Source organism: Rousettus aegyptiacus, unplaced genomic scaffold (genome assembly GCF_014176215.1).
Source record: "Rousettus aegyptiacus isolate mRouAeg1 unplaced genomic scaffold, mRouAeg1.p scaffold_m13_p_1, whole genome shotgun sequence".
In the NCBI taxonomy this organism is placed as follows: Eukaryota; Metazoa; Chordata; class Mammalia; order Chiroptera; family Pteropodidae; genus Rousettus; species Rousettus aegyptiacus.
This window is the reverse complement of record NW_023416284.1, coordinates 179,536,833-179,564,476: the sequence shown is the minus strand read 5'-3', so window position 1 is coordinate 179,564,476 and position 27,644 is coordinate 179,536,833. Positions and strand designations below refer to the sequence as shown.

Below are 27,644 nucleotides of genomic sequence, written 5' to 3'. Positions count from 1 at the left end.
GTGAGAACTGGGCTTCACTCACCTTGACCTCCCAGCATGAGGTGCAAGCTCAGCAAAATAAACATTTTCAAAGATCCTAACTGTTAAAATAAAGCGTCTAAATCTGGCAGTCTTTCCAAACGAACACAGGAGCGGCTCTGCCCAGCTGACAGGTGCCTGACAGCTGCGCCTCTGCGGGGGATACTCACCGGACTTCACCCTGAGCTCCCCCAAGCAGCCATAGGCGTCGGTGAGCTTCCCGTACTGGCCTCTAATGACCTCCTTCTCCTCCGGAGCTGGGGGAGAAACACATCACAGACAGCGGCTGAGTCTCCCGCTGGGGTTCGCGCTCCCCAGCCTCCCAGTCGGCTCCCCACCCACTCGGGGAGGAAAACGCAGCGACAACAGCTCGGCCCCCAGTCATGGGTGTGGAGGTTTCACCACCAGCGAATCACCAAGCAGCAGCTTCAAACCTCCCCACGAAGAAACCTTCTTCTCCGGAAGCGCCCACAGCTTCCTGGGGGCTGGCCAGAGGCACTGGGTTTGAGCCCAGAGCAGGTGCCTCGGGCCTGGCCCTGTCACTCTCCTCAAGCTCAGCAACGGGAGTGAGTCATCGTCACCAGCTGGGGAGGGCCTTCCTTCCTGAGTTTTGTCCACTGGAGGCTTCCCTGTGCGGGTGCTGCCGCCCCCACCCCCCCGCCGCCAGGGACCTGTCAGCAGGAGGCTGGGTTCCTAGGTGCCCCAGGTCTGTGTGCAGTGAACCCCAAGGCAAACTGCATGAGCAGAGGGTCTCACTGGGCTAAGGTCAAGGTGTCAGCAGGACTATGTTCCTTTCGGAAGCTCCAGGAGAGAATCTGTTTCCTGGCCTTTTCTAGTTTCTAGAGGCTTCCGTGGCCCCTGCCCCGATGGCCCCTCATCTAAGCCGGCAGTTGGGTCGCTCTGCTCTGGGCCAGCCTTCACTTCTCACCCCCTCCCCCACTCCCGCCTCCCTCTCCCATCTCTTAAGGACTCTTGTGAGTACGCCGGGCCCACCCAGATCACCCACGATGCCCTCCACGTCCCAAGGCCCTGAACTCTTATTACAGCTGCAAAGCCCCTTCCGCCCTGTAAGGGATCGTTAATGGGAGCTGGGGATTAAGAGGTGGATGTCCTAGGGACCCACGGACAGGTACGACCCACTTCCGCGAGCCCACAGCTCTCCCGTCCCACAGGACGGAGGGTGAGGGGGACGAGCCATCCTCTCTGGTCCTCGCATCTGCTCCCGGGGAGATGAACCACGTCCTCTGACCAGAGGCGATGCCAAGCCCAGCTCTACGGAGTCCTCCTGGAAGTGGATCTGCTCCCTGCACGAGGACAGACCCAACCTCACAGGTGGACGCGAACATCCCTCCTGCAAGCATGTGCGTGTGGCCCTACGTGGCGTCTCTCCGTCCACAGCTGCTGCGGCGGGCAGAGCCAGGAGCGGCAGACGGGCCTCCGTTCAGTGGGCAAGTGGACAAATGCGAGACAATAATCTTGATACAAAATATATATATAGAAAATTCGATCGTCAGAGCGTTATGGAGCCGTCGACGGAACCCCGAAGCCTCAGTGCCACCCGGCTCCCGGCTTCGTAACCGTTCGGCGAGGCCGTCCTCATGCGTTCATTCACGTCTGCGAACGATCCTGAGAAGCCGAGCGGCAGGAGGAGACCGCTCGGCAAAGCGACGTGTTCGAGCCCACACCTCGGAGTGGGGACGTGGGGACGCGGCCACGGGGAGACGCTGTGGAAACAGACGGACCCCCCCGCCCCCCCCCCCGTCCTGCTGCATCGCAGATGACAAGGGCACACACGCCGCGTCGCCCGTCCGTGGGAAAGTCGAGCAAACACAAATACAAACACACACACAAACACAAAACGCTTTTCGTCGTCACCCCTTAAAAACAAATGACCACCACGTCAAGTCCTCTAAACTGCTGACTCCACAATATAAACACCTCCGCGCCTGCCTCTAGGGTGACAACTCACGTGGAGGTGTGACCCTCGAGGGTGTGATGCTCTTGTGAGACACTGTTTTTTCCACCACAAACAGACTACCTGCAAATAAGCCAGGTGACTGAAAACAGCGAGGTCTACCGGCTCACAGTTCTGGAAGCTACTGCGTCTGGAAGCAAGGTGCGGAGGCCCAGGCTCTCTCGGCCTCCCTGCCTCCTCCCGGGGGCCCTCGGCTTCCGGCTGCGCCAGCCCAACCTCTGCCTTCTCTCCGTGTCCCCATGTCTGTCTCCTCTGCTCATAAGGACACCTGTCACATGGGGTTTGGGGCCCACCCTACTCCAACAGGACCTCATCTTGACTTAACTAATGACATCTGCGGTGACCCTATTTCCAACTAAGGTCGCATGCTGAGGTCCTTGGGGGTTGGGAATCCCACGTGTCATTTGGAGGGACATATGTGAGCCCACAACACTCGTGAATCTTTTCGTGGGCGGAGCCAGTCCCTGCAAAGCATCTCTCCAGTAAGCTCATTTTTTTTTTCTCAGCGTCTTCCCCTCCCATCCCCCTCCGACCCACCCTGTGATGCGGGGCTCCCTCGGTCCCCCCCAACACTCCCAGAGCCTGGCCAAACAACTGGCTTGTCCCAAAGAGATGCATTTCCTCACTTAGGTTTTAGGTTCGAAGAAATCCACTTTGCTTTTCAAAAGAGAGGTCACAGATCAATGTCTACAAGCGTCAGGCAGGCAACAAGTGAACGAGGCGCTGGAGGGGCTGCGGGGGACCAGAGGGCATGCGCCCCCTCTACCAGGAGCAGCCAGTCAGCTCCAGCCAGCGGCCCCAAGGCAGGCATCCCGGCCTCGCACCAGCAGGTCTCCAGTTTTTCGAGAGAAATAGGACAGCCCTGACTGTTCAGATTTGACAGCCGATCCAGATGTATTTTAGGCAGTGTGTCGGCGGAACGCACACCTCTGCAGGTCGTGTACGGCCCGCCCGTCTGCAGCTTCTGTCCTTCCCTCCTGAAGGCCTCGGAAAGAGAACATTCCTGTCTTCCACATTTCTGCTGAACTTCCTGTAGGTTTCTGCCTGTGCCAATGTTTTTGCTCCCCCTCCCACTGGCCACGGACGTCCAGCCTGCTAAGGAAAGTCCTCTCCTCTGCTCTCCCGCCCTCTTCTTTGTCCATCTCTCGCCCCCAGGAGGCAGCCATGCAGTCAGCGGCCGTGCATCTGAGGGCCAATGGGGGCTGGTCCTGAGCTGGGGAACCAAACAGACAACAGCCCCGAAGCGGGCCCTGAGCAGCGCAAAGAAGGGATGTGTGTCAGGAACTGATGAGTGATGACAGCGGAGGCCAACGGGTGGGGGAGGGAGCCGGGAGCAGCAGCACTGCCTAGACCCGCCACGAAGGCAGTGAGGGGGCCCAGAGAGCTTCCACCAGGGTGGACAGATGAGTAAGCAAACACAGACGGAGATGTGAGCTAAGGAGCACCGGTGGGCAAGGAAGCAGGGTGTGAAGAGCGCGCGTGTGTGTGTGTGTGTGTGTGCATGTGTGTGTGTCACGTTTCACATACTGCGGCCTGAGAAGGCCTTCCTGCAAGGGCGACTTTCGAGTGCAGACCAGAAGGAAGGGAGAGATGGCTAGGGAAAGGGTGGGGAGCACGTGGCCCCAGCAAGCGCGGGCTGACGTACCGAGGCAGAAGTATTGCTGGCATTTTCAAGGACCAGCGAGGAGGTCGGCATGTCTGACAGGGAGGGGAATGGGGGTGGGGGACCCATGGCGAAGAGCTGTCTAGTTTATAGGAAGGTTGGGCCTTCACTCTGAGGGAGAGGGAGCCCTTGCAAGGTTTCGAGGGTCGCTCTGACTGCTCTGTCGAGAAGAGATTTTAGAGGGCTCAGGGGGAAGGTAAAGACGCCTGTTAGCAGGCACTGCGATGGCCCAAGCAAGAGACGATACTAGGTGGACCACAGTGGTCGCAGTGGAGGTGCTGAGAAACAGTCAGCTTCTGGGAGTGCAAGCACACACGCACGCGCACACACGCACATACGTGCATGCACACACATGCATGCACACATGCACGCGCACACACACAAACATGCACGTGCATGCGCGCGCACACGAACATGCACATATGCAAACATGCACACACACACACATGCACACACGCTTTCTTATTACGGAAATTTCCAAGGTAAAGTAGAGTAGTGTGATCCATTCTATGTTCCCACACGACCATGTACCCACCAGCTCCAGCCGCAGTCGGCTCATGCCCCACCCCTACACCTGAGATCAGTGGGCCTCGGGGAGCGGGTACCACCCAGTGTTCGAAACACAAATTACCAGGCCCCGGCCCAGCCCGGCTGAATCAGAAACTGGGCGCAAGCCCCAGAAAGCTGTGTTTTAATGAGTCCTCTTGGTGAGAATCTCTGCCCTAGATTATTCTGAGCAAATTCCAGACTTCATATCATGTCACCCATAAATAGTTCAGTAAGAATCTCTAAAAGATAAGGGTCCTACTTAGAAATGCAACCACGACACCATTATCGCATCTAAACAAACCTTAACCATAATTCCTTGCCGTCGTCAAATATCTGCGTGTATTTTGAAAGTGGAATCAGAAGGACACGTGGAGGGGATGCGGAGAAAGATGGGGTTCAAGGATGATGGCACCTTTGTCTCCTGAACAACTGAGCACATGGAGCGGCCGTCGCCCGGGCCGGCGAGGCTGGCAGGACAGGCCTGGCTGCAGCATCGGGAGTCAGGGCGACAAGCCAGCGGGCCCCACGCACCCGCAGGCGCCCTCCTGGAGAAGCCTAGAACAGGGCCGCTCAGGCCTGGAGTCCGCAGAGAAGTCGGGAGGGCGTCCCCAGCAAACAGAAGGCATTGAAAGTCCTGAGACTGGGGGAGGTCGCCAGGGGGAGGAAGGGGGTGAGGGTAGGGGACAGCGTGTTTCAAGGTCAGGGAGACTGAAGAGAAATGGCCGAAAAGATTCAAGAAAAGCCGGACTTGTGTGGCGTCCTGGAAGCCCAGAGGAAGAAGCATTTCAACGAGGGAGCAGGGCACAGCGGGGTCAGGAGCGGCTCGGTGTCCCGTGGCTAAGAGTGCTCGTCCTGTCGTCAGGCTTTGGGGAGCCACGGAGAGCAGCTTCAGGAAAGCTGAGGGGCAAAACAGTAATGGGGGTGGGGAGAGGGAATAGAGACGGCGAGCGGAGACGATTCTTCAAGGACTGCACGCGTGTGCGTGAGTGTGCGTGTGTCTGTGTGTGCATGCACGTGTGTGCATGCACGTGTGCGCAAGGCAGAGGGTTGGGGTGGGCGGCGTCAAAAGGTTTCTCTAAGATGGGAGGTTAATGCCCACTTCGGACGCGGATAGAAATGGTGAGGGAGAGAGCGGGGTCGGGGTAAAAACCCGTGCGGCAGGAGAGAGGGGCGGGAGCCCTGCCCGGGAGCAGGCGGCGGCCCGGCGTGCGATTCTGGGGCGGCGGGGGCTCGCCCTAAACGCGCGCGGTCCGTGCGCGGCGCTCGGCCTCCGGCTCCCGGGACAGACGGGGGGCACACCGGCGCAGGGGCGGGCGGGCGGCCACCGCGGAGAGTCCCCCCTGATTCCTTCCGTCTTCTCAGGGCCACGAGAAGCAGAGAAGCAGCTCCGTCGGAGCAGAGCCGAGAGGAGGGAAGGAACGAAAAAGTAGCGGACGCAGGAAGCGTGAACGGGACGCACAGCGACCGAGGGGGCCCCCTGCACTTGGGGATCGTGAGGTGACACTGAGCCCGGTCGGCCTGCTCCGCGTCCTCGCCAGACACGTCCAGCTGCGAAGAGGAGGGTACAGGCGAGGAGAGAAGCAGCCAGCCAGCCAGCGGTTCTGCCCAGTGAGCAGGACGAGCAGGGGAGGCGGAGTGCGGGGAGGCGAGCGAGGGAGCCGGGGAGAGGAGGGGAGGCGGGGACAGCGCAGGGCCTGGGATCAGGCGGCAGGTTCAAAGGGATCGGCGGGTTCAAGGGATCGCAATCCCAGGAGGGCCGAAGATGGCTGGGGGGGGGGGCGGGGGAGGGGGCTGGGGAGAGAGCCGAGAGGACGCAGGTGGGCGATGGAGAGGGATGCTCGACACAGATGGGACCAGGGTACGGCAGCGGAGCGAGTGGCTGAGGACGGAGGGCACGCGCATCGGAGGAGGGGAGGTCAGGGAAGGGGAGGCCAAGGGCTTCAGACGCATCGCCACGGCAACTGAAGGTACCGAGAACAGGGCAGGACTCGGCCCTGGGGAGGCTGACAGAGGAAGGTCAAGTGGCCAAGGGACCAGGCAGGTCGAGGAGGGGCAATGGGTGACGGGGAGGGGCAGTGGGTGATGTGGCTCCTTGGTATGTGTGGCCAAAGGGTCAACAGAGCCTGGTAAAGAATTTGACCTTAGGTTCACTTTCTAGCCTCGTCGCCCTGGTAACCTGATAAAAATTGTTTGTCTATGTTACTAGAAACCGTGGCTTATGATAAAAATAGACCCGACTGATAGAAGGATCTGGATTTGGAGGAACCACAGGTGAACCATCACAGCAACGGGGCCACATGGGGCCCGTCTTTTGAGAGACCCTGGAAGCTCGGCCGCCTGACACGGATTCTGTAGGGAGCGACCCCCTGCCAGGTGGCCCTGGCACCCACGCCAGGGGCGTGAGCCGTGCCTGGGGGGCTCCCGATGGCCGTGTGGATGCCCCTGGAGGGTGCCCCCAGGGCCCTGCCAGTGAGCTGCGTTCCTGCCCTGGATCCGGGTGGGGTGTTGACAGTTTGGATGTTGAGACAAGTCTAGGAGGACTTCCTGGTGGGCGCTGTGCAGAAGACTCAAAGTTGAGTGTTTTCAGAGAGGAGGGAAGGCGAGTGGCTGGAGGGGACAAAGAGGAGCCAAGGGGACACACTTCCCGCCCTGGGCCCTGACGGCCAGGTGAAGTGGAAGAGAGAACTTGAGAGGCCTGCAGGGGAAAAAGGTAGCTTGCCCAGAGTAGAACAAAATTGGCCACGGACTCTGAGGACGGGGCGTATGGCCAGAACCCCCGAGGCTGGGGCTGGTTTCGGAGGGAGGGGCAGTCACAGCTGCAGCCGGAGTTGGCTTCTTAACACCCAGGCCAAGGAGGCCAAGGAGGCTGACAGCCCGTACAGAGCAATGCTCCAACCGATCACACGTGCTTCGTTCCTTCGTAATATTTTCCACAATAACACACCACCAGGAAATTCCAGCAGAGCCCAGCCCACGGGTCAGAAAAACAAGTGGGTCAAGTGGACAATGCAGACTGAAGTGCTGTTTGCAGCTGCATTCTTGTGCACGATACGAAACCATCCTCTTCAGTTTCAGGGTCTCGAGAGGCTGGAAGCATCCAGATCAAGGTCACTGCCTCCTCTGACATGCTCACTCTGAGCTCAGTGCAGGCTGCTGTCTCGGGGCTGTTCCTTCGCTTTGGAGCTAAAGCAGCTCTTTGGGAAGACAATAGTTTTCTAGGGCTGACAGAGGCTGCAGGAGGGTTGCTAAGCACAGTGGAAAGCAAAAACATCAGTCTGAAACAGAAGCTGGAGAGCCGAGACAAAAGCCAACTGGGCAGACGCGGCAGCGCCAAGAACGTCCCTGCCCTCCCCACCGCCTCCCTCCCACGCACACACAAAACGCCCAGGCCACACAGAAGAGGCGGCTGGGAGTGGGGGCCTCAAAAGAGCATTACCTAAGCAAATGTACCGTCTCCCACAATCAGGACGGGGAAAAGGAGAGGAAAAAACGTATCCTCTCCTGCGGCCGCAGCTGGAAAAACTTCTGCGGGGCTGGGGGGGCCCCCCCACACCCACTCCCTGCGCTGACCCCGGTCAGCTGTGGCTGAGGTGACTGGGCCGGCTCCTTGGGCAAGAGGGCTTGAGCGCAGAGCTGGACGCGGCCTTAAAGAGCGAGTCCGGGCGTCACAAAAATACTGGCACAGTGCTGAAAATATGCTTCTGGCCGAGCCAGGGAAGGAGGACCGAGCCCCGATGGGCAGCTCCTTATACCTAGGACGGGGCTACGGTGGCCCCCTCACCCAAGGGGAATAGGAATGAAGCACAGAAAAGACCCATTTCTCTACCGATGTGCACGGGTTCTCCTTACACACGGGGAAGACAGCCTTCCGATCTCGCCCCTGGGCCCGAGGTTGCTACCCTCCCCCTCCCCCACGCCCCGGAAGGGACTCCTCCTGCGGCCAAGCGAGCTGGGCGTGTCACTTCCTCCCCCGAGGAGCCCTTTCCGTGACTAACAAATTAGGTCTCTGGCCGGGCCTGGTGCCCGGGGTTCTGCCCCCAGCACTGACTGAGCGGCCAAACCAGTTCCTCGGTGCTTCCCCTCTCCTCGTCCTCGTCAGGTCACCCTGCCCCCCGACACACAAACCCCCGAAGGCGCTGCCCAGCCCTGCCCAGGCCAGCTCAGTGCCTCCTCCCTCACGAAGCCCTATTTCCACGCACGCACCCGTGTGCACGCACGCGCCCCCTCTGTGTGCGTTCGTGCGCCCCACACATATCTGCCGCTGCCGCGTGAGACGCAGGGAGGCAGGGACCCGACGCGGAGACCACGCCTTGCTCCGGGAAGGAGGCGTGACCACCGGGCGCGCTGCGGGCTGGCAGCCAGGCCCGCGGGGGACCTGCAGACCGGGTGGGGACGGGCGCGGCGGGGACGGGTCCGGGGAGACGCGGGGGGCGGGGGGGGTGGGGAGCGTGGAGAAGACGCAGGCGTGGATGTCCCCTCCCCGCCACGTGGGGAAGCGGGCGGGACAGGGGGTGGCGGACATGACCGAGCCCTGAGGTCCAGGGGGAAACTGGGGGAGGGGAGAGGAAGCGGGAGGATGAAGGTGGACAAGCAGGCGCGGGGGTCGCTGGCTGTGACGAGGCGAGGCGATGCCCGCCGGCATGGGGCGGGCACCCGGGGGGACGGGCTGGCGAACGTTCTCCTTTTCCGTGCTTTGATTTCCCCAGTGACATCTTAGCCGAGAGGGGCCAGGCGGTGCACGCGACAGTCACCCCGGAAAGCAGAGGAGGCGCCCCCCTAGGGAGACGCAATGAGGGGGCCGGACAGCACTGGAAACCCGTGGGGGTGACGGCATGCAGGCCGCGTGCAGCCACGCGAGTGTGTGTGTGTGTGCATGGCGGGGGGGGGGGCGGCTCGCTCAGGGTTGGGGACCCCGCCTGGTGAGCACAGGGGCGCGCGCGGGGTAACGCCCGGAGTACTGTGCAGGCAGACGGCCCTCGCGGCCACCGGTCAGAATCCAAGCAGGACAGCAAGGGCGTGTGGGGACTGAAGACGGGTCAGGCGTCCACAGACCGAGGGTCTGGGGGGCTGCAAAGTGCCCACCTGGCGGGGTTCTGAGGGAGCTAGGAGGACCGGCGTAGAGAGGAGGTCTGCGGTGTCCACCGTGCTAATGGCCATGATGGGGCGGGGTAGGGGAGAGCCCGCCCAGCCAGGAGCCCGGCTCTTCAGCAAGGGGGCACGTGCTCCTGCAGGAGCGGCCTCTCTGGGGAGCCAGGAGGAACCCAGGTGTGCGGGCAGCCGCGAGGAGCTAGGCCGCCCTGGAGGCTGTGTGAAGGCTGGTGAAGGCAGGGCCCCAGGAGAGCTGATGCCAGGCAGGAGGGGCCCGCAGAGGCGAGCCACAGCTCCAGCAGGCTGGAGTGAGAGCTGATCCATCTACCAAACGTCGATTCCTACCCTATCTTTTAATCCAGAATCCAGAAAACAGGCCACTCTGATTCTGTAGTTTGGAGAGCAAACCAGCATTCTTCGTTAGAGACCTGATGAGGCCAGTGTGCTGGCCCGTGCTGGGTGCTCCTCAGAGACTGCTCGGAGCCGCAGCTGTGCTCCTGGCCACCTGTGACAGGGGCGCGGTGTGTGACACAGGGCCACGCAGGTCCAGGAGGGGTGAGGGAAGTCCAGGAAGTCCCGGCATTTGCCCAGGGAGCCCTTGGGTTCCAGGAGCCTCTCTCTGGGGAAGCGCGCCTTTTCAGAACGAACACTCTGCTGCCTCTGATGCCGGCCCCCCCACACTTTTCCTGGGGGAGGGGGGCTATTTCATTCCCCAAACCCTAGCCTTCCCAGCCGGGATACCATACCTATGGCCTGCCCCAACCTCTGGCTACAAAGACGCCTCCTAAGTCCTTGAAAGACACAGACTGAAAGAACTCCTATGAGGAGAAACTGGTCATCTGACTAGGCCTATTAAAGAAATTTAATCAATAATTAAGAATCTTACAAAACAGGAAGCACCAGGTGCAGATGATTCCACTGGGGAATTTTGCCAAGTATTTAGGGAAGAAACGGTACAGGTCCCACCACAGCTGTCGTCTGTGCCCCGCCCTGACCCCGTATCCCCAGCCCCGAGCATGGCTGGGCTGGGACCTAACAGGTGTGTCCTCTGAAGGGCCAGGCAAACCTGGGCTTGTCGGGAAGCCTGTGGGGCTGGCCCAGCGAGCCGGTGCCTGAGAGACCCAGCGTCTCCCAGGATAGGGGGAGGGACCGGTATAAGGGCACAGCTGTCGGGCCAGGACGGAGGGGTGAGGCTGAGGGAGGGCCCTGTCTGTCCCAAGCCACAGCGGGAGACAGGAGGAATGACGGAGCAGAAGCACCGAGACACTCAGCGGCCACGCGAGCGGTGCTGGTTACGGCGACCGGACCGACCCGACCGGCAGGGCTGGCCACCCCCCCCCCCCCCCCGGCTTGGCCACCTGGACTTTTCCTGTTGAGAATGCTCGGCAGATCTTTGGCCAGTTTTTTCTTGTCGGACTGTCCGTCCTTCTTCTCCGTGATAGGTGCTCTTTTTTTTTAGACGAAGATTAGCAACCTTTGGTCCTGGTGTATCTCGCATGCCGTTCAGCTACATTTATGGTGTCTCTGGGTAGCCCGGAGTTTAAACGTTTTATGTAATCAAATCTACCAGTCTGACGGGGGTGGAGGAGGGGCGGGGGGGGGTCTTAGGGGTCTCATCGCAGGTTATGTGTGTTCACTTTGTAAAAATCCATGGAGCTGTATGTTCAGTATTTCTCCATTTTATATAGTATACTTCAATTAAAAATATTTCCTAAATCTGTCGAACTTTTTTCCTGTATGACTTCTGAGTGTTACTCTTTGCTTAGAAAGGCTTTTCATTCCCAAAAACGGAAAGCTTCTCCTATGTTTTCTTCTAATACTTTACAAGTTGGATGTCTTTTCGTTTAACCCTTAAATACCTCTGGAATTTAGTCTGTTGTATGATCTAATAATGTAGGCTCTAACTTAACTAGCGTCCACATAGGCCTAAGAAAATCTTTCCCTTTTGTGTAAGAATCTGACATTTGTTTAGCTTTCCAGCTCTGGTTCCCTGGGACCCCATAAAGGGTAAATGTCAGCTATGTTAGTAGATAAAACTACTTATGATAAAAATGACCTTAACTGGTAAATTGCTTCTGGATAGGAAAGAACCATAAATAAATGATAAACCCCCAATGGGGACTCCAGGCTTGGGGCCTCCTTATGTAAGACAACTCTTGGGACTGGGCATGCCCTTGGGTGAACTCTGGGATCTGTATCTTTGGGGGTTTTGTAAGGGGTGCGGGGCTCCTGCGGGCATGAGGCTTTGAGCTGGAAGGAAGCCAGTTACTCACAGACGACTGTGCGAGAGGTCACCTGCCTGCAATGCCGCCAAGACCACTCACTGCCCTGGACGAGGGGCAGTGGGCACTGCTGGGGGGCAGGCCCGGTTTCCGCCCTTCTCCTCTCCGACCAGTGGAGCCGGGTGCACCGGTCCGAATGTCCGGCTGAGCGAAGGCAGAGTCCCCGCCGGCACTGCGCCAGTCACGTGCACCCACACTCACCTTCCCCCCGCTGACTTAAACCACCACCTTTATAACCAACAACACTACCCTCACGCGAGCCCGTTCCGAGCCCTCTCCTCTCTTCTCTCTGCGTGTGCCTGCTGCACGATCGTCATGGCTTGATGCTGTGTCTTGCTGTCTGGTAGATCCCGCCTGTCTTCGCCGATCTTTTTCGACACCTTCTTGGCCCTTTTTGCCATTGCTGCACCGTTCAGCAGTGCTTCTGGGCCTCTCCCCACACCAGTGTTGAGAAGACAGTACGAACTGGCCAGATGACGCCCCGTTTCGTATGCTGGGGCTGCGGCGACAAAGCACCGGACACTGGGCAGTTCGAACCACGGCGATCGATTCCCTCACAGTCCGGAGGCCAGAAGTCCAAAATCCAGGAGTCGGCAGGACCTCGCTCCCTCTGAAGGTGCTGGGGTGGCCCCCTCCCCGGCCCTCCCAGCTTCTGGTGGCCCCAAGCGTTCCGTGCCCGGTGGCGGCATCACCCCAATCTCTTGCTTTCCACCTTCACTGGCTCTGCAGAGAGCCTATCTCCAAACAAGGTCACATTCGGTTGCCAGGGGGCAGGGTGCGGACATATCCTTTTGAGCAATGAGGTGCAACCCACAGCATCCTGCTCAGAGGAGCTCACCAACAGCAGAAGATGCAAGCAAGTAAATAAGGTAATTGCAGTGCTAAGTGCTGCAAGACAATACAGGATGGAACAGAGAGGGCTGGGGCGTGGAGGCCGGGGGCTGGTGCCGCTAGGGCGGTCAGGGAAGTCTCACCAGCCGCTGAGTTAGGCCTGAATGAGGAGGCGGCGGCCAGGCGGAGGTCGGGGAAGGGGGGGGGGGGGCGGCACCGCGGGCGGAGGGCACAGCCGGTGCGGAGATGCTGAGGCAGGACCCAGACAGGGGAGTGAGCCACGACATGGTGGGAGAGGAGGCTGGAGACCGAGCCCGGGCAGAGGACACAGGCCAGCCAGGCCTGATCGGGCCAGTGTGCGATGCCCGGGAGTGGCCACCCGCAGTCCAGGTCCGAGAGTCCAGTGTGAAGGTTAACGCCATAGCGGTTGTGACGGGAGCTCGTGGGATGGCTTTTGGAGGCAGAGGGTCTGGACTTGCCGGCGGGTTGGGTGGGGTTGAGTCAGAGAGGGGATGTGGATGACTCACGGGTCTTTGCCCTGAGCACTGCCCCCCCCCACATATGTGGGTGGCATTAACCGCAAGGGGGGATCAGGACAAGAACACATTCAAGGGGGGTGGGAGTCCCAGAGGTACTTTAAAAGCGGCCTGTTAAGTTTTATATCAAAGTCTTGTTGATTGGAATTTAATTGGATTTTACTCGGATCCTTGCATGTATGGATGACATGGAGGAGAACTATTACCTTTGCATTGCCAATATTCCCATTCCGAGAATGTGGCGCACCTTTCCATTTATTTCCATATTAAAGTGTTATTGCTTTCTTCTTTCAGGCCTTATCTAGGTCATTATGTTTGTTCCCAGAAACTGTGGTCACTGGGAGTGGAATCTTTTTCCCATTACTTGACTAATGATGGTAAATGGGAAAGTGATCAAGTTTTATGTATTGAGCTTGAAAGGCAGCCAGCGTATTAACGCGCGAAGTCTAATGGACCAGCACGTACCTCTCGGCCACCTCCAACGGCTATCGGCCCTTCCTCAGCCTTACTTCACATCCCCTTCCCCGCCGTGTGTGCGTGTGCACGTGCGTGTGCGTGCGCGTGCGAGTCTGTCTCCCAGAACACTGACCAACGAATGCCAGGCGCGCTATCACCGCGCTCATGGATACTTCGGGATCTGCCTCCTGGATTTTCTAAGTGCACAATCTTACCCACGTCCAAGACTTGCGAGTGTCCAGAGGGGGGAAGACAGAAGCCACAGAGGGCCCAGGAGAACAGTGGTGGTGACCGGCCTGGGGTACGAAGGCCACCCGCCAAAGCTCACCAACTCTGCTCACGGGGCCGCTCTGTGAGTTTTCCTCCTGGCTCTGTTTCCTCTCCTAGGACAAAATTCTAATAGGCTCCCAGTAACCTCATTTTCCTAACAGCAAACTGAACCAGAAACCTAGCGGGGGAGGGTGCTGCTGGAGTCAGACGTGCAGCCTCCACCCTCCCCCCACCCCCTCACCTTCCTACCCCCCCCTTCCCCCTCTCCCCCACCACCAACACTCCAGAGCGGGAGCTGTTTCTAGGCGAGCACCAGGATTTCATTATAATTTCTCACTTCATATATGTGGCCTTATGCACTTTTTTCCCGCGGTGTAGGGCACAAGGACCAGTTCTGTGGTTGGATTTAAAACGTTATTACACCACACGAGTTAGGAAAAAGCTTTTACCAGTCGACTTTCTCCACGGCCGCCTCTAGCCCATCGGGGATCTTCCTGTGAATTAGAAAACAACGCCCCCTCTGGACAGATTCAGACACCAAGTTACACCCACAAAGTGGGGCTCTGGGCAGGAAAGGGGAGCCCCCCAGGCCCCCCCCTCCCGTCACACACACAGCTGGGAGGACACACCCTTCTACCGCCAGAAGCCCAGACCTTCTCAGTCCCCACCCTAGGCTCCCTGGGGTCTTTGGCATTGTCGATATTTAAACAGCCTAAAGGAAATCATACCTCCTCCTCTGTCAATAAACAGAAAAGTAGATAGATAGATAGATAGATAGATAGATAGATAGATAGATAGATAGATAGATAGATGATATAGATGATTCATAGTTAGGTGACAGATAAGATGGATAGACAGACAGGCAGACAGACAGAGTTCTGTTACTTCTGATTAAAATCAGTTTATACTATCAGACAAACACCTCTCAGTCCTCACCCTAAAACACTGTTTTTACAGTCTGCCTGGAGAAAGAGGCAAGTAGCCCTTGGAAATGAGAAATAAAAGATTCTGTCTCTCCACTCAAGTGACCAAATTTCAACATGGAATTCCCTCCCCACGGCTCCACTGCTGGGCCTCCAGTGGGACCCACGCAGATGTGTTCTGACCACTGTCCCTCCCCTCCTGGTCAGGGGCCCTCGGACACCTCCCTCTGGTCAGTCCTCAGGCTTCTCCTGTCCTGGTGGTCTTAGTGAAATGACAAATAGATACAAATAGATACAAATAGAAATGACAAATAGATGGACCTTGTTACAAGGGCCTGGCTCTTATTTCCAGATCTTGTTTTCAAATATTCCTTTCTTTATCCAAACTCGTTGTTCAAATCGGCTGGGGACGCGGTGTCATGTAGTCAGCCACCTCCTCTGACAGCATTCTGATCACTCTCCACTGCTGGCCAGATCCGGCTCTGCTCCCCTTGGCCTCAGTTTGGTTAAATCAGGCAGTAAGAGAGGCAGAGAACTGTCTCCTCCACTCAAAGAGAGTTTTTCCAACAAACAGTATTCTTATCAGCCATGGATAAGACTCGTGGCGAAGCCAAATTCATGCAACCACAGTCAGTTTTTTAAAACAGATCGAAAAAGGCCACACGTGCCGAGACACACAAACGATCCACCTCAGTCCAGATTATTAAAAAAAAAACAACAACAAATTATGCAACATAATGGAAGGCATTTTTAAGAATGGTAATGTGTGTTAATAAGAATTGGCTGAAGGCGCTACTAAAATATCACGGTTTGTGATGTTTAATAAATAACCTACTTTGTGTTCCTATATTTAAACGTAAATTGTGAATGCCTTAAAATACGTTTTATTTTATTTTTTATTTTTTATTTTTTGCTGGTTTTATAGGAAAGGGGCGGAGTGGAGCTACATTCCATGCATTTTAATTAATTTATAAGTACCCCATGAAAAATGTATAGCATCAGATTCCCAGGTTTGGCTCACACTTAGATCTGAGCCATCTTAGATTTTACATTGCCAGGTCATTTCTCCTAAGATTCCTATTTTTGGGTAGTTATAATTTTAAGCAGATGTGTCAAGTGGTGATGTTGCTTATTTGCTTATGCTTGTGTTTAAGCTTTTTCTTTTTTTTTTTTTAAGACAAAGAATCTCTGAGTAGAAAGGCAATACAGGTTGTCATTCGTTTGTTTTCCGATCAGGGTTCTGAGGCCTGGAGGGGTTAACTCAGCTCCCCCAAGACAAAGAAGCCTAAGGAGCCAGAGCCCGAGGCAGCAGATGAAAGACGGGAAGGGCCTGGAGGAAGCAGCTCCATAGTCTAGGGTCAGACCTGAGGACAGGGAAGCAGTTTGCTTTTTCTGGGTAGAGATTACCACCTCCGGTCAGTAATCAGTTAAGGCAAGTAGAAAGCAAAAAAAAAAAAAAAAAAGTAGTGGCCAGCTGAGATGGTCGCCTTGAATCTGGCCATTTTCCTAGATCTTAATGGGTGGCTGGGCCACCCCGGAGCTCCACTGGGTCTGAGCATCAGCCATGAACACCCTGCCTGCTCCCCACCCCACTCTGCCCCTCAAATCCCACATTGACGCTGAAAGGAGAATGAGATCGAGGGTCCTTAGGACTTTGATTAAATTCAGTTTTAAATCCTAGCTCTAGAAACCATATCCCTCTCTCTGTCTCTCTCTGCCCCTCAGAGACCCAGCCTTGCCCTGGATAATCAGCAGTCCCCAAGGCAGCAGAGGACAGTAGCCAGAGCTGACTAGTGGTCACAGGGTGTGGACCTCTGGCAGGCTAAGGATAGCATCTTGACTAACTTATGTTTCAGTTCCTGAATCCTAACGTGGAACTTTCCCGGGAGATGGGACACCAGAAGACCTCAGAGCTGTCCTGAGGACCTGAACAAGTGATCTATTACCCGACCTCATCTCCCACCAACCAGCTCCCAGCTCGACCCTGAACCTCTAACCCGCGGTGTCTTGGGGTCTTGCCTGGCGGGATCTGCGACCTACACGCCATCAGGGAATCGGCTTTTTTCGTGCACGAGTTCCCCGGCTCCATATGGGCCAAGTCCATAGTATTAAACTGCTTTTTCTTTCTATACTGCAAGCTCCTGCACGTCTTCTGGCCGGTGCACGCACGTGGGCAGGCGGATGAAAGGAGACCTCACCCCGTTTTGCCCTGAGCGTCACCTCGGACCTCGTCGAGGAGCAGGAGTGGCGGGCGGGTGAGGCCCTGGTCTCAGGGAACGTGTGGCTCCACCGAAAACACACAAGGAGGAGTGGGAGCTGGAGAGTGGGACCCGGCGGCTAGGCGTCAGGCTGGACAAGGAGGTCGGGGGAGGTCGCCCCGCCGTGCCCCAGCCTCAGGGAAGGGAGGGGCGGGGCCTCAGGGAAGGGAGGGGCCTCAGGGGAGGGAGGGAGGGGCGGGGCCTCAGGGAAGGGAGGGGCGGGGCCTCGGGGAAGGGGCGGGGCCTCAGGGAGGGGAGGGCGGGGCCTCAGGGAGGGGAGGGGCGGGGCCTCAGGAAAGGGAGGGGCGGGCAGCAGTGGCACAGATGCAGGAACGGAATTAAGCGCCAGCTCGCGCGATATCGCAGCGAGCCTCCTCGGAACAGTCCCATATCCTCAGGGAACTGCCTTACAATCAAGTTCGGACTTTCGCGTTCCTACTTTGCAGTTGCTCCCGTGAGCTGGGCCAGCGCCAGGCGCTGCCCGCCTGCCCTCCACAGCGGACGGGCTCTGGGTGAACCACCCCGCCCGGAGCCAGCTCTGAAGCAGGAAGCCTCGCGTGCCAGGAATGCAGCCGGCCAGCCGGCGCCTCCCCCGGGACACGGCCAGAGGCACCCCGCCTTCCAGGCCAGGGGCCCTTTGCTACAGTGGCAGACGCAGCCCAGGGCCACGGCGGGTGCCCAGTGCCCACCCCAGGTGCAAAGCACGATTAAGTCCACCCACTCGGCAGAGCGAACTAGGCCAGGAAGAGATATTCCCACAGGGCACCCAGCACCTACGCGCAGGAACCTCTCTCCCCACGCAAAATGCGGGAGGGGGAACTTCGCGATGACACCGGCCTCGCGATGACACCGGCCCTGCGTTCTCTCCGTTTGACGGTCCTGTTCAGGGAAAGCTGGTGTCTTGTTTCTGCCTCTAGGCTGAGCAGCCTCTAGCAGATTCTCCGGCGCCTTGCCTTGGCATCGGGCCGAGTTCTGGGTGCTGGAGCACCCACGAAGGATAAGACCCAGCACAGTCGCAGCTCTGCAAGCCACAAGGCCAAAGGCCACACACGCCCTACTCAGAGAGGGGGTGACTGCTCCCCCAAGCAGGAACACCACTCCACGCAGAGTCGGGTGAACACCCAGGCGGCAGTCCCGGCCGGGGTGTTGGACTGAGGCTCGCTCGCCAGCAGCCCTGGCCCTCACTGCCGACGCGTGCGTTTTAAAACCCAGGATAAGCACCGAAACATGGGCCCGAGCCGGTATTCTTCCCACACACACTGAATTTCCTTTTTTTTTCTAAGAGTGAGATTTTTCTAAACATACTGTTGTTCTCTGGGGCCTCCCAGCCTTGTTCAAATCACAGCTCCTCCACTAACTAGAGGTAGAACCTCTGGCAAATTCTCATGCTTCTCTGTGCCTCAGTTTCTCCAAGCGTAAAATGGAGATTATTAGTACCCGCCTCATTGTGCGGACTAAATAAAACGACACATGTAGACCACTTAGAGCAGCACCTGGTACGCGGTGAGTGCTCCATAAATATTAGCTATTAAGTTGGACCAAAATTTGTTTAACTGGCTAAAAATTCAAAACAGCTTGTAATGAACATCCTTGGAGCAAAATGGGCTCAGGATGTGTGAATATTTCTGGAGATAAAGTTCTACCCTTAGAAAACTGGATCAAATAAATGCACATTTTAAAATTTTTTATTAAATTGCCCTTGAGAAAGAACTTACATTTACACAACGGGGCCCAAACGCTCCCTCCAGCAAGTCCTTGAAAGCAATTAAGAAGTGCCTTTAACTGGTCTACTGTGACCTTGAAGGTGAGCCCTGCCGCTGCCTGCCAGCCCCTCCCCTACCACCGCGATAAGGGAAAGGATGACGACCGCCCCTCCTTCCCCAGCTTCCCCAGCGGCTCTGGACCTTTGCTTTCCAGCTGCACCCCATAAGTCAATCTAGTTTTAAGTTTTAAATCCAGTTAACAAACTAGGAAACAAAGTGTGTTCTATCCTGTCAGCTTGAGATGTGTCCCCCGGGACTAGCTGCAAGGCCAGGTCCAGGATGTGGACGGTTGCAGGAAGCTGCGCCCGGCCAGGTCCCGGTCCTTCCACTGACCTCCCCCTCTCCAGGCTTCATGCCACCCTGCCAAGGGCCTCGTGCACACGCCCGAGGACACACAGGTCTGGTTCCACCCACACCCGGCACCCTTGCCACAACCCCGGTGCCCTGGGCCTGAAGCGACACTCCGCTGCACAGTCTGTCGGGGCCCTGGGAAGCGACCTGAGCAGCCGGGAAGCAGGCTGGGCGCGATGTGCGTCGGGGACTCCACGGTCCTGTGTACCTGCAGTGTCGTCCAGACTGGGAGCACAAGCAGCAGGTGCACACAGCCCCTCATCCCAGCTCCTCATCCTGGTGACAGGTACCGGGCAAGGACCCTCTTACTGTGGTCTAAGGGCAGTGGGTCCAGACTGTCTCCTTCGAGCCCATCGGCGACGCCCCAAGGAGGGGACCCCCTGCTCTTCAAGGCTGTGGTTTACTCTTCCCGTGGGACCATTCTGCTTTTAAAAATGTATCTTGGCCAGAATCTGGGAACCAATTCACACAGCCACGAGCAAGCAAGTTTCTGCTGCTGGTTACATTGAAATCTATTGAGTCAAATTTAAACTGACACACATATATGCAAATGTAAGTCAGGAATAAAAAAAAAAAATCCAAGTCAAAGAAATTAAAGCCTTGCTCGGCACTGAACCGACTAAATTTTAGGAGACTTATTTTTCATAAAAAAAAAAAAATTACAGGGATGGGTGACATAGATTTGAAATATATTTATAATTATCAAGGCTAAGTGAAGGGTACATGGGGATTCATTTTTCCTTTCGCTTTTGCGAATTCTGAAAATTCTCACCATTAAAGGGAGGTCCAAAAACCACAGGGAGAAGCCCCCACTACCCCAGTTTGCATTTCCGTAAACACTGTGCTGAGCAAACCTGTGCTGCAGCCCCGGAGGCCACCAGGCTGCTGCTGAGGCTCCATCTCCCAGGTCGGGCGCCTAGAGCCCCACCTGGCCCCCCCACCTGGCCCCACCTGTGCTTCGGCCGTCTTCACCCAGGAGAAGTGAGAGAACAGCCACTCAGTCGATCCTCTGGGATGCGCTTAAGCAGGTCAGACTTCAAGCCACTGACGAATAAAGCCAGGCCACAGACCCAGGGAAAGCGACCCAGGCAGCGGCTTAGTTGAAGCTTGTCTTCCGCGTCCACCTCCCCAAGTCAAACAAAGTGCTACACTGTGTCCTCTCTCACAAACACAGCAGCTGGGAAAACCCGGGCCCAGTGTTTACACAGAAACTTTCCCCCCAGAAGCTCTAAGTAAGTTAGGGACACGCGTTAATTAACTTAATTAAGTCTCCCAAGCCTCCTTCCTCCCCACCCCCTCCCCCACTGCCCGATCAACAGCGAGCAAGGCTGAGAAAGGGGGTGGGCAGGGCAGCACTCACTTACAAACCCCTGCAAACACACAGACACTCGGGGCTGTTTGGAGAACATTGAACTTTGGAGCATTGGGGCCAGCTCTGGAAATGGACAAAATCCATGAGCGACAGGCACATTTCCCTTCGTTTTGTCCACACTAAATCTAAAGGAGACAAAGGAGAGACAGCAAGTACTTTTTGTCCCGATGTGTAAATAAGAGAACGTCTGTACCCTAATTTTGTATTGTGAGCCAAGGGGACTCGTTACATGCTGTGGCTTTTCACCTCTACCTGAGAAGCCTGCTGCCCTTGAATCAGGTCACCAAGAAAACTTTATAAAACCCTTTGGAATGAGTGCCAATATATTTGGTTTTTCTGCCTCTGGAATTCCTGTTTCCACTGATTGGCATCAAAGACAGATTCTCCACCTGATTCTTTTAGAAGCAGGAACAGGGAAGAACATCTCAGCAACTGTCTGCTGGCCGGCTAGATGGCCTGATGTGGCCACCTCTGCAGTCATGTTGGAGCAGAAGGGCTGCTCCCAGCGACCCACCAGTCAAGGACCAGCGGCCTTTCCTAAACCCACAAGCCAGTTCAAGCCCCCGACGGCCTCCGAACTCCACCTGAAAAACACTAAGCAATTGTGAGCCCCCTCCACAGAGAGGCCCTTCCAAGGAAGGATCCTCATGGGGTAAAATGTGCCTTTACGAGCTGTGCTTACACTTGTGGGGACCACCCAGCTCTCCTGCTGCTCCCCCTAAAAGCAGCAGCGTGCATGTGCCACAGAGCTGGGCAGAACTCAAGACCACTTGGTGGCCGGGGAGAAACCATTGTCCACATAGGAATAAACCCTCTGCTTAAGTGTCCCTGGCCTTTCGTTCCTCACTGAGAAGACCCATCATGGTAACCATGGCCGAAGAGGAAAAGGAAGCTGCCTCCAACCTTGAACTTCACAGAAGCGACTAGTCAGGACTTGACTGTCAGCTGTGCCAGGTGCCACAGGTGTCCTGTCCCACACAAAAGTACAGATTGCAATCTTCTGGGGGGGGGGGAGCGGGGAGAGAAAGCACTCTTAACCTTGTCAAGGAAAAGAAAGCAAAAAGCCAGCCCTTTGGAACTCAGATGGGGATTTCCAACTCAGAGCCGTCCTCGCCAATAATGTCATATTTAGGGTACTTTAAACGTTTGAGACAACAACTTTCTAGTAACAGAAGGCTCTCCCATCCTTCTCAGAACCAGCACCACCACCAACCGCTATAGCTGCTTAAAACAACGACAGTTTAACTTAATTCGAGAAAAACAGACTTTAAATATGAAGTATTCAGCCCAAGGTATACTGAAAAACAAATGAATGCTAGGTTATGACAAACATGGGTCACACATGAGCGGAGGATGAACGCATTCCCTTCATTACATTCCCAGTTCTAGAATCCAGGGTATTGTAATCACCAACATCATGTACATGCATCTCAGCCCCAACTTAATTTCTCAATGGAAAATATGCATTACATTACTTTCGTGAATCATATTTAAAGCTCCACTTTTGAAAAAAATAAAGTCTCTTTCGCCCAGTGGCTTCAAAGGAAGTCTTAAATGTGTCTGAATCTCGCTCAACATTGTAATCCAACTGAGGGGCGTTTTAATCTCTTCGATGAAAAATAGTTTTGTGACATGAAATTAATCCCTCGGCTCTGATAAATGTGCTATGAAGTGGACATCTAAAATGGAATGGAAATTTCTGTGTTTGTCTCGAAAGACCTTAGCAAATGACCAAACTTGGCCTTCTCGAGACTGAGCACAAATTGGAACAATCTGATAATAATTTAATCCACGATTCACTGCACACTCACGGTGCTGACCGTACTAGAGACATTGTTTCAGTAACCAAGTGGCTGAAAACAAGCCCATAACTAGATGGTAGTAAAATTATTAGAGAAGTAGAAGGAGAAGAGATTGTCTTTCCAAGACATACACTCTAACTGAGGAATCAACGCATATGACTGAGAACAAAAGACTGAAGACATTTACAAAGTACTGTGGACATGAGTGCCTCAGTCGTCCACCACCTAAAGGACAAGTGGCCCTCCTCTGTACTTTGTTTAGCTACGAACAAGCGAAGACGGTCCAGCTGGACACGAGCGGGAGGCCTGTTGTCCCGTGTTCATGTGTTACCTACACCTTCTTTATGAATGTCAGCCACAAAACAAAGGACCGGGGGTGGGTGATTCCAGGAAGCCAGGCGTTGGATGACATTACAGAAATAGCCACATGGGAGTCAAAAAGAGCTGTGTCACACTGGGCAAGTTTCTTAGCCTCTCCAGGCCTCAGTTTACTCATCTGTAATAGGGGGGATAATAATAGCTCTTATGTAGAATTGTGAAAATTAAATGAGCTTGTCTCCAAAGTCCTTGGCACAATGCTAGTCTCGAGACTTCCTGAAGCCCGTATGTGAAACATACGGGCTTGGCAGCCAATTTCAAATACACTCAGCATAAAGACGGAACCATTGGGAAGTCTATTTGCCTCTAAGTTCTATTCTTTGCTTTACCCAGGCCTCTCCACAAAGATGCATGAGCAGGAAAAAGAGGAAGACCAAACGTGGCATGACTGACTCCACAAAAGAAGCCCTTGGCAGGAGTCCACAGGAGCTGAACAGGCTGTTAAGGACAGGACATTGTGGGCAGCATTCGTGTGCAGGGTCACTCACTCATAGGGTCACCCGGAGTCCGAGCAGACTCTACTGGACCTGGTAACACACACGAAGATGCCATCCGCGGTGTCTCCGGAGTCCAGTCACGGTGCTTTTGTCCCCATCCCCTCCTCTGGGAGTGAAGCCAGCCACACAAACCAACGGGTTTCATCAACAGGTGCCCAAGAAAAAGCGCGCCAGGCACTTGGTCCGGCTGGCTCTTAAATCGACCCCTCTGAACCGCAGAAATCTGTCTGGCGCGGGGCGGATCGCGGGGCATCAAAGGCCGGGCGTGGGGGGTGCTCTCGGAGGACTGAACTCTGCGGCCGGCGGGCCGGCGGATGGGAGACCCGGCGGAGGAGGGGCCGCGGGCCTCCGGGGCGCAAGGGGCCCAGGCAGAAGTGGACTCTGGCGTCCCGGCGTCGCTTCATTCAAACAAGCCGCCACCCCTCACCCTGAGGGCCCCGGCGGTCACCTCGGGGAAGGGAGGTGCCCACGTCTCTCGTCTCGGCAGGGAAGGCGCCCCCGGCCGCCCCGGGCGCCCCCCGCCGCCAGGAGAGCTGGGGAGCGGCCCCCGCGTGGGCCGCGCCGCGGGGTCGCGCGCACTCACCGAGCGTGGCCACGGTGCCGGCCTCGAAGAGCAGGCAGTCCCCGCGGCCGCGCGCCTCCAGCAGGACGCTGCTGTCCCCCGCGGCCTGCAGCCGCCGGAGCAGCCGCAGCCCTTTGCTCAGAGCCATGGGCGCGGGGCCGCGTCCGGCCCGAGGGCGCGCGGCGGCCACGGCTCCCCGGGCGCGCGGCTCCCGCGAGTTTCGCTTTGCGCCGAGGCTCCAGCCGCGCGCAGGCCCCTCCCCGGTCCCCTCCCCGGTCCCCTCCCCGGCCGCCTCCCCGGCCGCCACCCGCCGCCCCGGGCAGGTGAGCGCGCGGGCGCCTCCCCGCGTCCCGGCCCCGCGCCGCCCGCGCGCCGCGCGCCCCCCAGCGGCGAGGCCGAAGCGCGCGCGCGGCGGCGCCGGACCGTCCCGGGGCTCGCTCGGGGGTCCCCGCGGGCCCGGCGGGGAGGAGCAGCGCCCCCCGCGGAGGCGGCGGCCGGAGCCGGGGCGGGGGCGGGGATTCCACACGTTCCTCGGCGCGGGGGCGGCTGCCGTCCGGGGCGGGGGGCCCCGCTCGCCCCGCGGTCCGCACGGACCCCGCGGCCTTATATGGGCAGCCCGGGCGCGGCCGGAGCCCCCGGCGGCGGTCGCCGTCCCCGGTTCCGCCCATGGGGCTGCGCCTCCCTCTCCGTCCACTGCCGCGTCCCCGCGCGGGTCCCTTCGGCTCGGCCACAGCTGCCCTGCGGGCGAAGCGCGGTCAGTAACGGGGCCCGCGTCGTGAGGCTGCGGCGAGGATCGCGCTAATTCACGCGTACAGGGCTCAGTGAGCGTCCGGCGTGTGCAAAGTGTTGATAAACGTTGCCTTTTACTCGCTTTTTATACGTGCGGGTACCGCGGTCCGCCGCCCGCGCCCGGCAGAAATTCTGGAGATCGAGGGTGTGTGATCTCGGCGGGAACTGGGACCTCCGTGGAGCCGCCGTTTCCCGGGTGACCTTGACTTCTCCGAGCCCGCTTTCCTCACGACGGTACCTGTCCACCCCACCCCCACCGCCCTTGCAGGACGGGTCCACCACCCCAGAGGAGCGAAGGGGCTGGAAGCTTGGGAATGGACAAGCAGGGGCATCTGTGAGGTGCCGGTGGGTGCCGGAGCGAGGTGGGGGCCTCTTCCCCACTCCCTGCCGATGCCCTTCGCCCTCCAGCTCGCAGACCCTCCCCCTGCTCTATGAGTAAAGTCCCGGACTTAAGGGCAGATGCGACGACAGACCAGTTTGTGCTCACGCACGTGAACACGGGGCACATATCTGTGCACCATCTGGCTGGGGTAGGTGGCCCCACCCAGGATGACCTCACAGCTAAGTATAAGAGGGCAGGGCGCCTCCTGGCCCTGGGCTCCGCCTGGCTGGCAGAACTCACCTACAGGGGAGGGGCATGGGGAGAGGCCGGCCCTGGAATGGCCCATCCTGTGGTTTGGGGCATTTCTTATCCTCTTGTAGTGCTGTGTGTGCAGAGCCCCCAGGGACCTCCATGGGGGTGCTTCCTTCAGGCTCCCAAACCAGCCTGGTTCCTGTCCTCCCCTATTCTGCTCACACTGAGAAGACAACCATGGGTCCACATACTCGTCCCTTGGGCACTGTCCAGAAGGAGCAGAGACCCCAGTGCCAAGCAGGACTCAGTGACACCCTTGCAGACATTCAGGAATGACCCGGAATGACCCGACTTTGGATCCTCTGTGAACAACCTCCCAGGTGATGATTCAGAGGATAAAAACGTGAACCACAGACAGATTCAAATCGTTCTCTGGTCTTCTGACGCCTTGCTCGCAAACCCAGTTAAGAAGTGCCGAGCATCCCAGGTACGACGCTCATAAGCTGTCCACACAAGGATGTTACTCGCTCGTGAGAACGGTGTCCCTTTGGCCCACTTTCCCTTTCAGACTCCAAGCTTCTTGCAATGCTGAGGTTCCAGATAACAGGGCTTATAGAGACGCAGGTTCACGGAGGTCGACTTCGACTCTCGTTTGCTCGTGTGCTGCTTAAGAAACGTTTTTATAAGACTGGAAAGAAATAGCCTGAGAGGTTAGAAGAGCCAAGTGTTGGGTGTGGAATGTTCTGGAAGCAGGGAGTGGTCAGTGGTTTGAAAACCTTAGAAAGGTCTCTAAAGTGAGGACTCAGAAAAGAACTGTGGTTTCGTGAGAAAGCGATGGTGGCCTTGGAGTGGGCAGTGTTGTTAGAGGGTTGGGCAGGAAGGTCAGCTTGCAAACCATTAAGGAAGGGAGGCAGACGTCTGCTCGCTGTAGGAGCCTGGCTGGGAGAAACTCGAACCGCATACCGTGGCAGGCAGAGGGGACAGCCGAGGCCTTTCTACGACGGGCCAGGCCCACACGCGTCAGAAGGCGAGCAGCAGAAGGGCGGGAGGGAGAGCCAGAGATGCTGCGTGGGAAGGATGCTGTCTGCAGATGTGAGGAAGGAAGGCCCCCACTCGCCGGAAGGACCCGCTCCTCCGTGGAGGGTGGGACTGTGAGGAGGGGGCCAGGGCGGGTGGAGAGGGGAGAAGGGCGCGCCATCCCCTGGGGGCCTGGCCCGCGGTGAGAGCTGGGAGGGCCCTGAACGTTGGCTGCTGGCTGCGGTGCTGCGACCCGGAAGCCGCGTTCAGGTCCCTGGTCCCTGAGAGAGAACAGACACCTGAGTGGGCAGACACCTGAGTGGGCAGCCTCGGCCGATCTTCGGTTTGGCTCTTCTTGAAGGAAGAAGGAAAACGTTGCAATCCTGTGGGCTCTCCCTCCCGAAGCTCTCCAGGGTCTGAAGGTAGAGTCGACAGGATTGAGACTCTCTGCTGGCCGGCGTTGGCCTCCCCCGTGGTTTTCGGCTTGGTTCCCTGTGACCGACAGACCCTGAGCCGAGGCCTCGGGCACAGGTGCAGTGGGAGAGCTCTGGACCAGCACTGCCCAAGGGAGAATGAAGGCGCTGAACCGTGATGCAGCCTCGCTGACCCCTTGGGGCCTCCAGAGTGGACCGGCCGTGGAGGTGGCCCGACTGCGCTGACCAGTCTTTGTCTCTGAGAAGGGTATGACCTCGGGCCAGGCAGCTCCCTGCAGCCAGCATCATCATGGCAGCAGTGGGAGAATGGCTGCCTCCCGCCAGGCGGCACCTCGCACCTGCCGTCCCTCATCTCTCCTGGCGGAGTCACCCTGGGCAGAGACGTAAACATGGAGGCTGTCAGCAACCGATCGTTTAATCCTCGGGGCTGCACGGGTTCAGCAGGTGGGGAGGACGGCAGCCTGAGCTGGGGTAGGAGTTCAGCAGGCAGTTAACAGTGTCCTGGGATCTAGGGGGGAGGAAGTGTCTCAAGGAGCAGATGGCATCAACGATGGCGAAGGCTGAGACGGGGCCAGGAGGAGGAAGACAGGACCCTTGGGTCTGGCTGTGTGGCGTCACGGCTGTCCCCGATAAGAGCGGTTTTGGGGAATCGGTGGGGGTGGGGTAGTTCTTTTGACGACTCTTCTCTCTTCGCTTGACCCTCCGTATGGCCGAGGATCTAGATATCGACTTTGGATTATGAAAAGCGTGCAGTAAACTTGCGACGGTGACTCGGAACCGCCCTGGCGTCTCCCGGCGACGCTCCAGGTTCCTGCGACCACGCCTCGTGCCTCCTGCTCCCCATCGCTGACGACACGGTCGCTGTTCCTGGGCCGCGTTCCTGTGTCCCCACTTTCGACAGCGCAGCGAACGTGCCGGACAGACGCCTCTGATCGGGCTCTGACCACGTGGTGCTGACGAAGGTGATGACACGGACGATTTTCGGGGTCCCTTCAATGTCACGTACCTTTGTACTTTCCTTAAAAGGGATTCCTGAAACGTAGAACTAACCATGGCCTTCACCTCCATAAGAGTTCTCGTCTAAATACGCCCACCAGTTAGAAACCATCCTTTCGTTCACACGCCCCTTTGGAGGGTTGAGAAAAACGTGATCTCCACAAGGATGGCAAAGCAAGTCGCCCCATCAGCAAACGGCGTGTTTACCGCGTCTCTGTGTGCGCTCGCCGCTGGCTGTCGAAGACGTCCAGCCCTAATTT

The 27,644-nt window shown here is 57.3% G+C and overlaps 1 protein-coding gene across 5 annotated transcripts in view; it reads right to left on the bottom strand.

Moving 5' to 3' along the window:
• SYNJ2 (synaptojanin 2) overlaps positions 1-23,793 on the bottom strand; it is an 87,432-nt gene extending 63,639 nt beyond the window's left edge. For all 5 annotated transcript variants that reach the window (XM_036223184.1, XM_036223192.1, XM_036223203.1 and 2 more), the window contains exons 1-2: positions 23,596-23,793; positions 189-275 (exon numbers count right to left, since the gene is read on the bottom strand). In XM_036223184.1, coding sequence (XP_036079077.1) covers positions 189-275; positions 23,596-23,722 — 214 coding nt within the window. In that variant the 5' untranslated portion in view covers positions 23,723-23,793. The remainder of the gene's footprint in view (positions 1-188; positions 276-23,595) is intronic.
• Positions 23,794-27,644: the final 3,851 nt, after the last annotated feature.